The 14,210-nt window shown below is 38.2% G+C and overlaps 1 protein-coding gene across 1 annotated transcript in view; it reads right to left on the reverse strand.

Annotated features, from left to right (window-relative positions):
* The window catches only part of NPEPPS (aminopeptidase puromycin sensitive), a 67,504-nt gene that overhangs the window by 35,397 nt on the left and 17,897 nt on the right, over positions 1-14,210 (reverse strand). Inside the window, exon 3 of the mRNA XM_081108791.1 lies at positions 6,925-7,002. Coding sequence (XP_080964917.1) covers positions 6,925-7,002 — 78 coding nt within the window. The remainder of the gene's footprint in view (positions 1-6,924; positions 7,003-14,210) is intronic.

Consider the following 14,210-nt stretch of genomic DNA (forward strand, 5'->3'; position numbering starts at 1 on the left):
GGGGGGGGGGTTGGGGCGCCGTACCCTGTCACACACAGAGCAGGGCCGATCAGGGGGTTGGGGTGCCGCACCCTGTCACACACAGAGCCGCAGGGTGATCAGGGGGATGGGGAGCTCCCCCTTATCAGGCACAGAGCAGGGCTAATCAGGGGGTTGGGATGTCTTCCCCTATCACGAACAGAGCAGGGCGGATAGGGAGGTTGTGGCCCCACCCCCTGTCACACACAGAGCCGCTGATCCCAGTGCTGGGAGGCATATTACCCTTTTACTATATAGGATAGAGGCCTGGTGCACGGGTCGGGGGCGGCTGGTTTGCCCTGAAGGGTGTCCTGGATCAGAGTGGGGGTCCCCACTGGGGTGCCTGGCCAGCCTGGATGAGGGGATGATGGCTGTTTGCAGCTGGTCACACACCCTTCAGCGTGGGGGTCCCTACTGGGGTGCCTGGCCAGTCTGGGTGAGGGGCTGAGGGCTGTTTTCAGGCTGGCGGGTGACTGAAGCTCCCAACTGCTCCTTTTTTTCTTTTTCTTTTTTATATTCTGGACCAGCTTTAGCTCTGAGGCTTGGCTCCAGCTCTTAGGCCTCAGCTGCTGAAAGCAGGTATCTGGTTTGTTTGGGTTCTATAATTGAAACACTGTTTCAACTCCAGCTCTGAGATCCCTGCTGGCTGAAAGCAGGTTTCTGGGGTTTTGTTTAGCTTCTATATTTGTAACAATGTTTCAAACTGCAAGCTCAGAGGCCAGCAGCGGCAGGCGGGGAATGTTGGAGTCCTCCGTCACTGAAGCAAGCAAGCCTCATGTTAGTTTCAAGCTGCCTGGCTGCAGGCCGCCATCTTGGCTGGCAGTTAATTTGCATATCGCCCTGATTAGCCAATGGGAAGGGTAGCAGACGTACGGCTAATTACCATGTTTCTCTTTTATTAGATAGGATTGTTGTACAAATACAAAACCAACTCAGACAAAATGGGATATTTTGGTGAGTACATATACTTTTTTCATAAAAGAAATTATCTAGTAGTCATCTACTAAACTCAGATGCACGACAAAATAATAATCCCATCCTACATTTTACAAATCAAGTCACATACACAAAAAAACAGAAAAATGTTGACTTAAAAAATGATCCTTTTAAAGTGCCTATACATATATATTACAGGATCTACAGCAGTGATGGTGAAACCTTTTGAGCTCGGCGTGTCAGCATTTTGAAAAACCCTAACTTAACTCTGGTGGTGCCGTGTCACATGTAGAAATTTTTTGATATTTGCAACCATAGTAAAACAAAGACCTACATTTTTAATTACTTTTCTCTTTTAAATATATTTTATTGATTTTTTACAGAGAGGAAGGGAGAGGGATAGAGAGAAACATTGATGAGAGAAACATCGATCAGCTGCCTCCTGCACACCCCTCACTGGGGATGTGCCCACAACCCAGGTACATGCCCTTGACCGGAATCGAACCTGAGGCCCTTCAGTCCACAGGCTGATGCTCTATCCACTGAGCCAAACCGGTTAGGCAAGACTTATATTTTTGATATTTATTTTATATATTTAAATGCCATTTAACAAAGAAAAATCAACCAAAAAAATGAGTTCGCGTGTCACCTCTGACACACGTGTCATAGGTTCGCCATCACTTATCTAAAGTATGGAAGTATAATGAATCAAGATATAGTAGAACTATAAATTAATTAGTCAATCAAACTTTTATATCATAAAGTTTTAAACTGTCATTTTAGAATGCCATGGAACAATGACACTGACAATGTTCAAAATGCTCTTGTATTTCTCCCTCTATCTTTCAAACATATCATCTTGGATGTTCAAAAACTCAAATCTTCATCTTCCAAAATTGAATTTGCTTTTCAGAAAGATCCAAAAGTTATAAAGAGTCCAAGTCTATGGAATAAGTGAATGATGAGCTGTCAACCATTTCTAAACAAACACTAAGTGTATTTATTAACTACTTAAACTGATGATTTTCTTACGTGCCACAAACTGGTTCTGAAAGTAATTTCAAGTGACAATTTCAGACCTTTGCACCAAATTCATCACTAAAGCAAGTTCCACATTCTTAAAGTAATCATGCTGGGAAAACAACTCAATTGAAGTTCAATTGAATAGACATTTGTGATTTTAAAAAATATATATATTTTTATTTATTCCAGAGAGGGAGAGAGAGATAGAAACATTAATGATGAGAGAGAATCATTGACTGGCTGCCTCCTGCATGCCCCCTACTGGGGATCAAGCCCGCAATCTGGGCATGTATGTGCCTTTGACCAGAATCGAACTCAGGACCTTTCAGTCTGCAGCCGACACTCTATCCACTGAGCCAAACTGGCTAAGGCTGTGATTATTTTTTACAAATGAGACATTCTGGCCTGGTTGGTGTGGCTCAGTGGTTGAGTGTCAACCTATGCACCAGGAAGTCATGGTTCAATTCCCAGTCAGGGCACATGCCCGGGGTTGTGGGCTCAATCCCAGTGTGTGGTGTGCAGGAGGAAGCCAATCAATGATTCTCTCTCATCATTAATGTTTCTATCTCTCTCTTGCTCTCCTTTCCTCTCTGAAATCAATAAAAATATATATTTTTTAAATCAGAATTTCTGTCTTAAGGGAACAATGAATAGTTTTTTTCTTTTAAAGAGAATGATAGATTACTAGGATACTAAATGTGAATATAGTAAAAGAATCTAAAAGAGTTCTAAATTACTGATAAATAAAAAATTTAACTATAAAATTTCTCTCTTTAGGAATTCACTGACTTTTTTTTTTTTTTTTTAAAAAGCAGATATATCAACATTAATAAAGTTTACAAGGAATATCTAATAGATTATCAAAACCCATTCCTTCTATGTTACAATTCCATTAATAGAACTGGTAAGTCTGTTTTCACTAAGTTAACTGTTACGGTGTCTTTTATATAACTCAGATTCCATGGTAAATCTACTTTCAACTTTTCCTATTTGGAATAAAACTCAAAACTAAATAAGAAAGGCTGCTTACACTTTTATTTGGTTTTAAATCTCCAAGGCCATCAAACCATATCAAGATACTGACAGTGAACACTGCCAAAAGTGGCATACTAAACAAAATACAAAGTATTAGGAAGGGTTATTACCTGAAATTCAAACAAAACACAAGTTAAAAATGTTTTTTAATCATTAATAAATTTAATTAGTGTCACGTTGTACAATATTAATAACAAAGTATTTATTATTAATGTAGTAGAATTTTAGGCCAAGAAAGAGCAGAAGAAAGAACTTTTTAAAAATTAATTTCACTTATCAAATTTACACCATATTGAAGAACTGATTGCCAGGTTGTCTAATTTTATACCTATTTGCACATATAATTTACAATGCTTCCTCAAATTACATATAATATTTTGATACCCAATATTTATCTGCTTGGAATGATAACCCTTTTAAAACATACAATGAACTCATTTATAAATTAAACTGAAAAATTGAGACTTCCACAAAAACTTTAATTGTTTAATATTTAGGAGAGTATGATAATTGTTATAAAAACTGAAGATCTTGAAATACTTTAATACAAATTTAATGAGCCTACTAAATAAAATAAAATCAAAGACATTATAGAAAAAGAGTAAAGATCTTTGCCTCTGTGTGATCGTTTCTTATGATCCTTCAAAATGTTAGTATCTTCTAATGTTTCCCCAAATAAATGCCATTCTACAGGATCCTTAAGCACTGATTCTGAGGTTGTTAGGTCTTACAAAGATTATGGTAACTGCCCTAGCCAGTTTGGCTCAGTGGAAAGAATGTTGGCCTGAGGACTGAAAGGTCCTGGGTTCGATTCCGGTCAAGGGCATGTACCTTGGTTGTGGCACATCCCCAGTAGGGGGTGTGCAGGAGGCAGCTGATTGATGTTTCTCTCTCATCGATGTTTCTAACTCTCTGTCCCTCTCCCTTCCTCTCTGTAAAAAAAAAAAAAAAAAAATCAATAAAATATATTTTAAAAAAAAAAAGATTATGGTAACTTAACACTATTCTAAAATGGTGCCAATTTCAGAAAAGATATTTTACTTAGAGAGAGAGGATGGGAGAGAGAGAGAGAGAGACAGAGAGAGAGAGAGAGAGAGAGAGAGAGAGAAACACATCAATGGGAGAGCAGAACATCAATGGGCAGCCTCCTGCATGCCCCCTACCAGGGATCAAGTCCACAATCCAGGCATGTGCCCTGACCAAAAATCGAACTGGCAACCTTTTGGTGCATGGGAAGATGCTCAATCAACTAAGCCATGCTGGCCAAGGCTATTTTAACCTCTTTAAATGGCTAAGCATGGAATTCTAGGTTGAAAATTAAGATTCTCAGAACTTTGAAGGAATGGCTTCATTAGAGTCCAATTTCCATTCTTTTTTTTTTAATATGTTTTTTATTGATGAGGGGGTGAGGGGAAGGGAATAAGGGAAAGGGGAGCAGGGAGGAAGGGGGAAGGGGAGGGGGAGAAGAAAAGGGAGAGGGAGAGGGAGAGGGAGAGAGAGAGAGAAACACTAATGAGAGAGAACCATCGATTGGCGGCCTCCTGCCCCCTGGGATCAAGTCCACAATCTGGGCATGTGCCCTGACCAGGATTCCAATGGCAACCTCAACCAACTGAGCCACACTGGCCAGGGCTAGTTTACATTCATGATGGTAAATCAACTGCTATTCCGATCCCTGAACTTTGGGGGAAATTTCAATACATGATCATAGCAAAACATTTATATTTATAATAATTTCATTAAAAAATCCTAGTTAGAAAAGGCAAAATGAAAGGTCATTAAGAGCCCTGAATAGCCCTAACCGGTTTGGCTCAGTGGGTAGAGCGTCGGCCTGCGGACTGAATGGTCCCAGGTTCGATTCCGGCCAAGGGCATGTACGTTGGTTGCGGGCACATCCCTAATAGGGGGTGTGCAGGAGGCAGCTGATCGATGTTTCTCTCTCATCAATGTTTCTAACTTTCTATCCCTCTCCCTTTCTCTCTGTAAAGAAATCAATAAAATATATTTTTAAAAAAAAAAAAAAAAAGAGCCCTGAATAAAAGATAACTTGTCCAATTAAATTTTTTTCTAAAAATACTTTTCTATTAAGGCAATGTATTCTCAGTTTAAAAATTATGAAAACCAGAGAAAGGTATTAATCAGAATAAAAATCATCAATTATGTCAACAACCAGACATATAATTTTATTTGTACCATTTCAGAGATATGATTCATCACCCTGTATATGTAATTTTGTATTCTGCTTTTTAATTTCACATTATAATAAGCACTTTACAGTGTTAAGAATTCACAAACCTCACTTTTAATTGCTATATATATTCCACCAGACAGACATGTCCTAATATGTCATAGCTTGATTATTTCCTTAATGTTGGACAAACACATTAATTCCAATTTTTTACTACCTTAAGTAATGTCTCCATAGATATCCTCGGCATAAAGCCTTTTCCATATGCTTTAGGATATATTTCTATTACCAGAATTGCTAGGTCAGAAGATATAAACATGTTTAGTCTTTTGAAACATACTTCCAGACTGCTTCTAAATAAATTACATGGATTTACACTTCCACCAATAATATCAAGTCAGTCACATTATCAAGAATATTTTTTTTTTTTTTTCTGAAACCGGTTTGGCTCAGTGGATAGAGCATCGGCCTGCAGACTGAAAGGTCCCAGGTTCGATTCCGGTCAAGGGCATATACCTGGGTTGCGGGCACATCCCCAGTAGGAGATGTGCGGGAGGCAGCTGATCGATGTTTCTCTCTCATCGATGTTTCTAACTCTCTATCTCTCTCCCTTCCTCTCTGTAAAAAATCAATAAAATATATTTTTAAAAAAAAGAAGCCACTAATGCAATTTAAAAAAAAAAAAAAAAGAATATTTTTGCGCCCTGGCTGGTTTGACTCAGTGGATAGAGCATCAGCCTGCGGACTCAAGGGTCCCAGGTTCGATCCCGGTCAGGGGCATGTACCTTGGTTGCGGGCCCATCCCCATGGGGGGTGTGTAGGAGGCAGCTGATTGATGTTTCTAACTCTCTATCTCTATCCCTTCCTCTCTGTAAAAAATCAATAAAATATATTTTTTAATAAAAAAGAAAAGAATATTTTTTACATTTCAGCTTACAGAACAGACAAAAACTGATATATCAGTAACTGTTGTTTTGATATTTTTCATGACTAGGAAGCTGAATACTAGTATCTCTTCACATTTTTCTGTGTTTTTTTTTAATATATATATTTTTTATTGAGTTCAGAGAGGAGGGGAGAGGGAGAGATAGAAACATCAATGATGAGAGAGAATCACTGACTGGGGAGCAGGGAGCAAAGCTGCAACCCAGGTAGGTGCCCTTGACTGGGAATGGAACCCGTAACCCTTTGGTTCTCGGGCCAACACTCTAACCACTTAACCTCACTGGCCAGGGCTAATCAAAGTCCTAGTGCTTTACCAACAGATTTGTATATAATTTTTCCCACTATTTTAAGTTTGGAAAGTCTTCTATTTTCTTTTTGGTTTTATATCTAATAATAACATATTAACAAATCTTTCCTTCCATGCCCTCACTAACATTATATCTATCTAGTCTCCAGCTGTACATCAAAATTATCTATGGCATATTCATCTCAGAGATTTGGATTCAGTTAGTTAAAGATGGAGCTAAGTAAATGTATTTTTAAAAAGCTGAAACTGAAAAGGTGAAAAACAATGCTTTATGTTCGAGGGTAAAATGAGCATTAATTTTGGGTTTTTTCTCTCTCTCTCTTATTTTCCCCCTGGTGGTCCAAAAGTTGCAATATACCTGACTTTAATCTGCTTAAAACATGAGTGGGGGAAATGGCATACAATAAATTTCTTTGGAAGAAGCACGATGCCACTATTCTTCATCGGACTTTACAAAAGCCACATCTCTTACCTGGTTGGAGAGTACTAGGAAAAGACAAGGTGACTTTTTCATCTTCATTCTGATAGTTAAATCCTGTAGCATGTATTTCTGGAATGGAAAAAAAAGTTACAATAAATCTGACTGAACTAATAAGGTTAAATGCAGACTGCAGCAATTAACATTTTCAAGAGCAAAATCTCTACTAAAATGAAATACCGCACGTGGTATTTTGTGGAAGAGCCACACTCAAGGGGCCAAAGAGCCGAATGTGACTCGCGAGCTGCAGTTCACCGACCACTGGTAGCCAATGTGGCTCACTAGACTGAACACTGTCCCATGCACCAAGAAGTCACTGGTTCAATTTCAGTCACGTTACCTGCCCGGAATGCAAGCTCAATCCCCAGTAGAGGGCATGCAGGAGGCAGATGATTAATGTTTTTCTATCACAGATATTTCTATCTCTCCCTCTCCCTTCCTCTCTCTTTCTTAAAAAAAAAAAAAAAAAAAAAAAAAATCAATAAAAAAAGAGAGAGAGGTAGCTGCCCTGGTTGGTGTGGCTAAATGGTTAGAGTGTTGGCCCATGCACCAAAAAGGATCATGGGTTTGATTCCTGGTCAAGGGCACGTACCTGGGTTGCATGTCCAATCCATTGCCCTGGTCAGGAGTGTGCAGGAGGCAACTAATCAATGTGTCTCTCTCACATAGATGTTTCTATTTCTCTCTCTCTCTCTCTCTCTCTCTCTCTCTCTCTCTCTCTCTCTCCCTCTCTCTCTCTCTCCCTCTCTTTCTCTTTCTCTCTCTTTCCCTTCCTCCCTCCCTCTTCCTCTTTGTCCTCTGCCCCTCTCTCCCTTCCACTCTCTCTAAAGATCAATGGCAAAAAGTATCCTTGGGTGAGGATTAACAAAAAAAAATTTTTTTAATAAAAAATATAAGACAGAGAGGTAGCCTTATCACCCACAGGTTTAAGTCTGATACAGGAAACAGTGATTCAGATTTAATAACACTCCATGAGCCAGGCAAGATGCCCACAATCCATTCTTTTTTTATGAATCACCCAAAGACTGAATTGCCAATGTTTCTAATATCATTATAGTTCAAATATCTTTATAAAGCCAAAATCTTTACAAAACCAAAAAGAAAATATAATTTCAGACTTTAAAAGAACTTTAATAAATTACTCATTTTATAGATGAAGAAAATGAAGTAAAATTCATTCTACTACCATATGCTAGCTCCTAAATTTGAACAGAAACTCAAGAACTGGCACATACACAATACTGATGAACTCTCTACTGAAACAATGACTTTTGCTGGCAAAAACTAGATCTTAACCTATAGGAAAGCCAAGAATCAACTTAACACTTAAGATCAAGCATGTCAAACTCGTGGCCTACAGACCACATGCGGTCCACAATGAATATTTTTGCGGCCCAGGCAATATAACAGTATGTAAGAAATGTTTTAATAAAAATTTCGTAACTTAATTTTTACAATATCTTGTTATACATAATTATTAATAACGAACTACAACGTTCACTAATGACTGATTGCTATAATCATGTTGCATTCATTTCCCTTACACGCCGGCGCACCATTTCTCTCCACTAATACTAGCAGCGAATATTTTAGCTGCCGATGACCACGTCATTAGTCTTGTACTGACTTGTTTGGTGTGCGCAACAGAAAATATTTCGCTTTCGGAGAACAAGAAAAATAGGTTTATTTGCATTACACTTATTAATTTGTGCAGTTATTCAGTGTCCAGTAAGTTAATGTTCAAAAATATTAATTTTTAATATGTTCTATTATTTTATGTTAATTACTCATTTATTTCAGCCCTTTGTATTCAGCATGTCTCTATCAAAACAGACCTACATTTCTATGAAAATTGAAGCTTTTGTTTTTTTGTGGTCCACGTAAACTTAAACCTTTTTTATTTGACCCATGTTAGCCTTTGAGTTTGACATGCTTGCTTAAGAATGTAGAAAAAGCCCTAACTGGTTTGGCTAAGTGGATAGAGCATCAGCCTGCGGACTGAAGGGTCCCAGGTTCGGTTCTGGTCAAGGGCATGTACCTTGGTTGTGGGCACATCCCCGGTAGGTGGTGTGCAGGAGGCAGCTGATCGATGTTTCTACCTCTCTATCCCTCTCCCTTTCTGAATCTCTATCCCTCTCCATTCCTCTCTGTAAAAAATTAATAAAATATATTTTTTTAAAAGAATGTACAAAAAAGCTTCAAACTGGTAAGAAATGAAAATGGAAAAACAAAAGAATAGCAGTTTTAAAATTGAAACAATCAAATATTGTATTGCTAGGTTCCATTAATGTACACATCAACTATATTATATTACATGTGTACAAAAAAGAGTAAAATTTCCTCCAAAATTTTCTCTTATAAAAGAGAGAGTAGCCATGTATTTGAATTTTTTAAAAGTCTCATATATTATCAGATACTCTTCTAATTACTTTACACTGAAAAATGTACTACTCTGCAAATATACATTAGAGTTTGAAATAACCTTGGTCAACATAGTTTTGGATATTCTGTAAATATCCACCATTCATCCAGTAGCTCTGGGCAAAAATATGGAATCATCCTAACTGCCTTCCTCCATGTGTGTCTGTCTGTCTCTCATACCATACATCCAATATGCAGATTCAATAGCCTATACCTTTAAGCCCAGACTATTTAATGCCTCCACCACTACAGCCCCAGTCCAAAATACCATTATTTCTCTCCTAGACCACTACACAATAGCATCCTGTTTCTATTCTTGCTGCCTTATATTCTTCTTCACACATCAGCCAGAGTAATGAGAGATCAAAGCCTCTAACAGAGTCCCAAAATATTCAGCATGAAAGGCTCAGTCTGTTTGAAATTGACAATTATTTGTTAGAGACAACAAAAAAAAGCACTCACCATAAAAGAAAAAATTTGATAGATCAGATTTAATTAATATTTAAAACTTGTGATTATTAAAATACACTCTTACGAAAATGAATAGGCCCTGACCGGTTTGGCTCAGTGGATAGAGTATCAGCCTGCGGACTCAAGGGTCCCAGGTTCGATTCCGGTCAAGGGCATGTACTTTGGTTGCGGGCACATACCCAGTGGGGAGTGTGCAGGAGGCAACTGATCGATGTTTCTCTCTCATCGATGTTTCCAACTCTCTATCCCTCTCCCTTCCTCTCTGTAAAAAATCAATAAAATATATATATATAAAAAAAAAAAAAGAAAATGAATAGGCAAATCATGTGCATGTATTTTTTTTGTCATCTATATGACAAAGAACTTGTATCCAGAGATACATAAACACTTCTACAACTCAATGATTAAAAAAAAAAAAAAAACAGCAACTAAATTAAAACATAGGCAGAAACCTAAACAATTTCATAATGGAAAATACATGAATTTTGCCAAATTTCATTGGGGGGGTTACTTTTGACACAGCTTAAAGGTATACCACTCTCACTGGTGCACAAAAGATGTCCTATGTACTGTTTAGTGAGGGATAACCAAGATGTGTAAGATTAAGAAATGGCTTAGTAAAATGATATATCTATACAAAGGATTACTAGGCTTTTATGAGACATATCTACATATACTTCCTTAAAAGATGTACACCAGATTAAGTTAAAAAAACAAGTTGAAAACATTATATATATTATAATCTCACTTCTGTAATTAAAGAAAAAAATTGTGTGTATAAAAGAATTCCTATAAAATTATTAATATGGTTACTTCTAAAAGTGGAGGAATAGGTGATACAATAAAGAAAAGAAAGAGGACTTTCACATCTTATATTCTATATTGTTTTATTTTATTACAACATGTATGTATTTCTTTTATAATTTTAAAATATAAGCAAAACAATATATTAAATATAATTTAATGATGATAACCTATAATTGTTTTATAATTGTTCACATTTTTTAAATATATTTTATTGGTTTTTACAGAGAGGAAGGACAAGGGATAGAGAGTTAGAAACATCGATGAGAGAGAAACATCAATCAGCTCCCTCCTGCACACCTCCGACTGGGGATGTACCCGTAACCAAGGTACATGCCCTTGACCAGAATCGAACCTGGGACCCTCAGTCTGCAGGCCAACGCTCTATCCACTGAGCCAAACCAGTCAGGGCAATTGTTCACATTTTAAAAGTTATTTCTGTGCAATGTTCACAAAAGTGTTTTAAACTTTAATAGCAATCTTCAGGTCATCTTAATATTTGCTAATGATAATTTGTATATGGATTAAGGCCAATAACCTTTGAACCTACAAGTAGCTGCAAGAAATATCACTTGCTATAGTTCTCATAATGAATATGTTTCACATTTTAAAATGATGCATAGACTTTCGCTTTGGCTGTGACAGCTTAGCTGGTGTCAGAAAAACTATAAAAACTGGGTCAAAATGTTTTAAGTGTTTGCAAATCACACAAAAATTCGCTCTATATTCACAGGCTCTTTATTCATTTGTTGAATGTATTTATTGACTTCTAAGTAGAACATAGAGGCCAATAAAGAAAGAAAAGTCATAAAGTTTACAGCAGTCTCACTGGGTTGAGGAGAGAAAAACTGGAATTAAGGACTACCAAACCAGCCAGGATTCAAGGCCAAGATCTCCGAAAAGTGGAATAACAGATAAAGTTTAACATTCTTCATTCAATTTCCCCTCAAGACATCTGTTGACTACTAGATTTAAGCAGTTTTATAATGGTATGGAACTAAAAATTAGATTTCAGGGCCTAAAAAGTAAGGGAAAACCTTAGTAAAGATTCCTGACAGGGCTACAAACCAGCAATAAGAGCAAATTGACAGGAAAAAAACAAACTTCATTGGATCAAGATGATCTCACTTAGTGAAACACTGAAAGCTTTTCCCCTATGATCCAGAACAAGATAAGAATGCCTGTTTTTGTCACTTCTATTCAATATAGTACTAGAGGTTCTAGCCAGACTAATTAAGCAAGAAAAGGAAATAAAAGACATCCAAACTGAAAAGGAAAAAATAATTATCTCTGTTCACAGACAAAATAATCTTATATGCAGAAAATCCTAAAAAGTTCCACAAAATAAAAACAAAACAACAAAAAACCAACCAACTATAAGAGTTAATAAACAAATTCAGCAAAGTTATAGAATACAAAATCACCATTTAAGAAAAATCAGCTGCATTTCTATACACTAATGATGAACAATCTCAAAGAAATTTAACAAAACCATTCCAATAATATAAAAAAGATAAAATACTTAAGAACAAATTTAATCAAGGAAGTGAAAGACCGACACACTGAAAATTACAAAACACTGCTGAGAGAAATGAAAGGATACACATTGCCCTGGACTGGTGGCTCCATTGGTTGGAGCACTGCATCGTACACCAAAAGGTTGTAGGTTTGATTTCCAGTCAGGGCACGTACAGGAGGCAACAGATCAATGTTTCTCTCTCTCTCCCCAACCCCCCTCTAAAAATCAATAAAAACATAACTCCCCTCTAAAAATCAATAAAAACATATCCTCAGTGAGGATTTTTTTTTAAAAGATACGAATAAATGGAAGGACATCTTCCATTCATGGATTTAGAAGACTTAATATTGTTAAGGTGTCCATAATATCCAAAGTGATCTATAGATTCAATGCAGTCCCTCTCAGAAGCCCAACAGTGTTTTTTGTAGAAATTTAAAAATCCATCCAAAAATTCATATGGAATCTCAAAGGACCCCAAAGAGCCAAAACAATCTTGAAAAAAGAACAAAGTTGAGCCAAAACCGGTTTGGCTCGGTGGATAGAGCGTCGGCCTGCGGACTGGGGGGTCCCAGGTTCGATTCCGGTTAAGGGCATATACCTTGGTTGTGGGCACATCCCCAGTGGGAGGTGTGCAGGAGGCAGCTGGTCGATGTTTCTCTCTCATCGATGTTTCTAACTCTCTATCCCTCTCCCTTCCTCTCTGTTAAAAAATCAATAAAATATATTTAAAAAAAAAAAAAAAAGAACAAAGTTGAAGTCTCACATTTCCTGATTACACAGCTATAGTAATGAGAGAGAGAGAGAGAGAGAGAGAGAGAGAGAGAGAGAGAGAGAGAGAGAGAGAGAATATAGTACTAGCATAAAGACAGATACAGACCAATGGAGTAGAACAGAGAGCCCCAAAATGAACTCTTCCATATATGGTCAAATGATTTTCAATGAGGGTGCTAAGACCATTCAATGGGGGAAAAACAGTGTTGGGAAAAGTGAATATACACATGCAAAAAAATGAATTTGTACCTTTTATATCATACTAGTGGCCCGGTGCACGAAATTCATGCACGGGGGATGGGAGGGGGCCCCTCAGCCCGGCCAGCACCCTCTCCAATCTGGAACCCCTCGGGGGATGTCCGACTGCCTCTCACAACCTGGGACCGCTGGCTTCTAACCGCTTGCCTGCCTGCCTGCCTGCCTGCCTGATTGCCCCTAACCCCTCAGCCTGCCTGCCTGATCGCCCCTAACCACCTCTGCCTGCCTGATTGCCCCTAACCACCTCTGCCTGCCTGCCTGATTCCCCCTAACTGCTCCCCTACCGGCCTGATCACCCCTAACTGCCTCTGCCTCACCCCATACCTGGGACCCAGGATTCCCTCCTCTAGCCAGTTGCAGGCACCCAGGACCTGGGCTACCCTCCCTCTGGCTGGCCACAGGCACCCGGGCCACAGGGGATCATGGGCGGGCAGCTTGTCCCTCTCCCAGGCCGCAGCCTGGCTGGTCCCCATTACTCTCTCGCAAGCTCATTTGTGCTTGGCTGGTCCCCATTCCTCTCTCCCCAATGTCTGAGCCGTTACCGAATGAGGGCGTGATGACCATTTGCATATTAGCTCTTTATTATATGGGATAGAAATTTTAACCAGATTCAGATATGGCAGGAATATGATCAATATGCTAAGGGCTATAATGAAAAAAAGATATAATTCAAGAACTGGTAAATAATATAAACAAAAAGATGGAAATTCTAAGAAAGAATAAAAAAGAATGGCAGAGTGCAGCCAGTGTGGCTCAGTTGATTGAGCATCATTCCATGCACCAGAAGGTCATTGGTTTGATTCCCGGTCAAGGCACATGCCCCAGTAAGGGGCATGAGGGAGGTAGCCAATCAATGTTTTTATCTCTCATTCCCTCTTTTCCTCCCTATGAAATCAATTAAAAAAAAACACACACAACACACCATATATTTTTTTTAAACGGTAGAGATAAAAAATACTGTAATAGAAATGAAGAATGCCTTTGCGGAGCTCATTATTAGACTGGACACAACTGAGGGAAGAATTTGAGCTTCAGG

The sequence above is a fragment of the Myotis nattereri genome (assembly GCF_964212035.1).
Source record: "Myotis nattereri genome assembly, chromosome: 16".
NCBI lineage: Eukaryota > Metazoa > Chordata > Mammalia > Chiroptera > Vespertilionidae > Myotis > Myotis nattereri.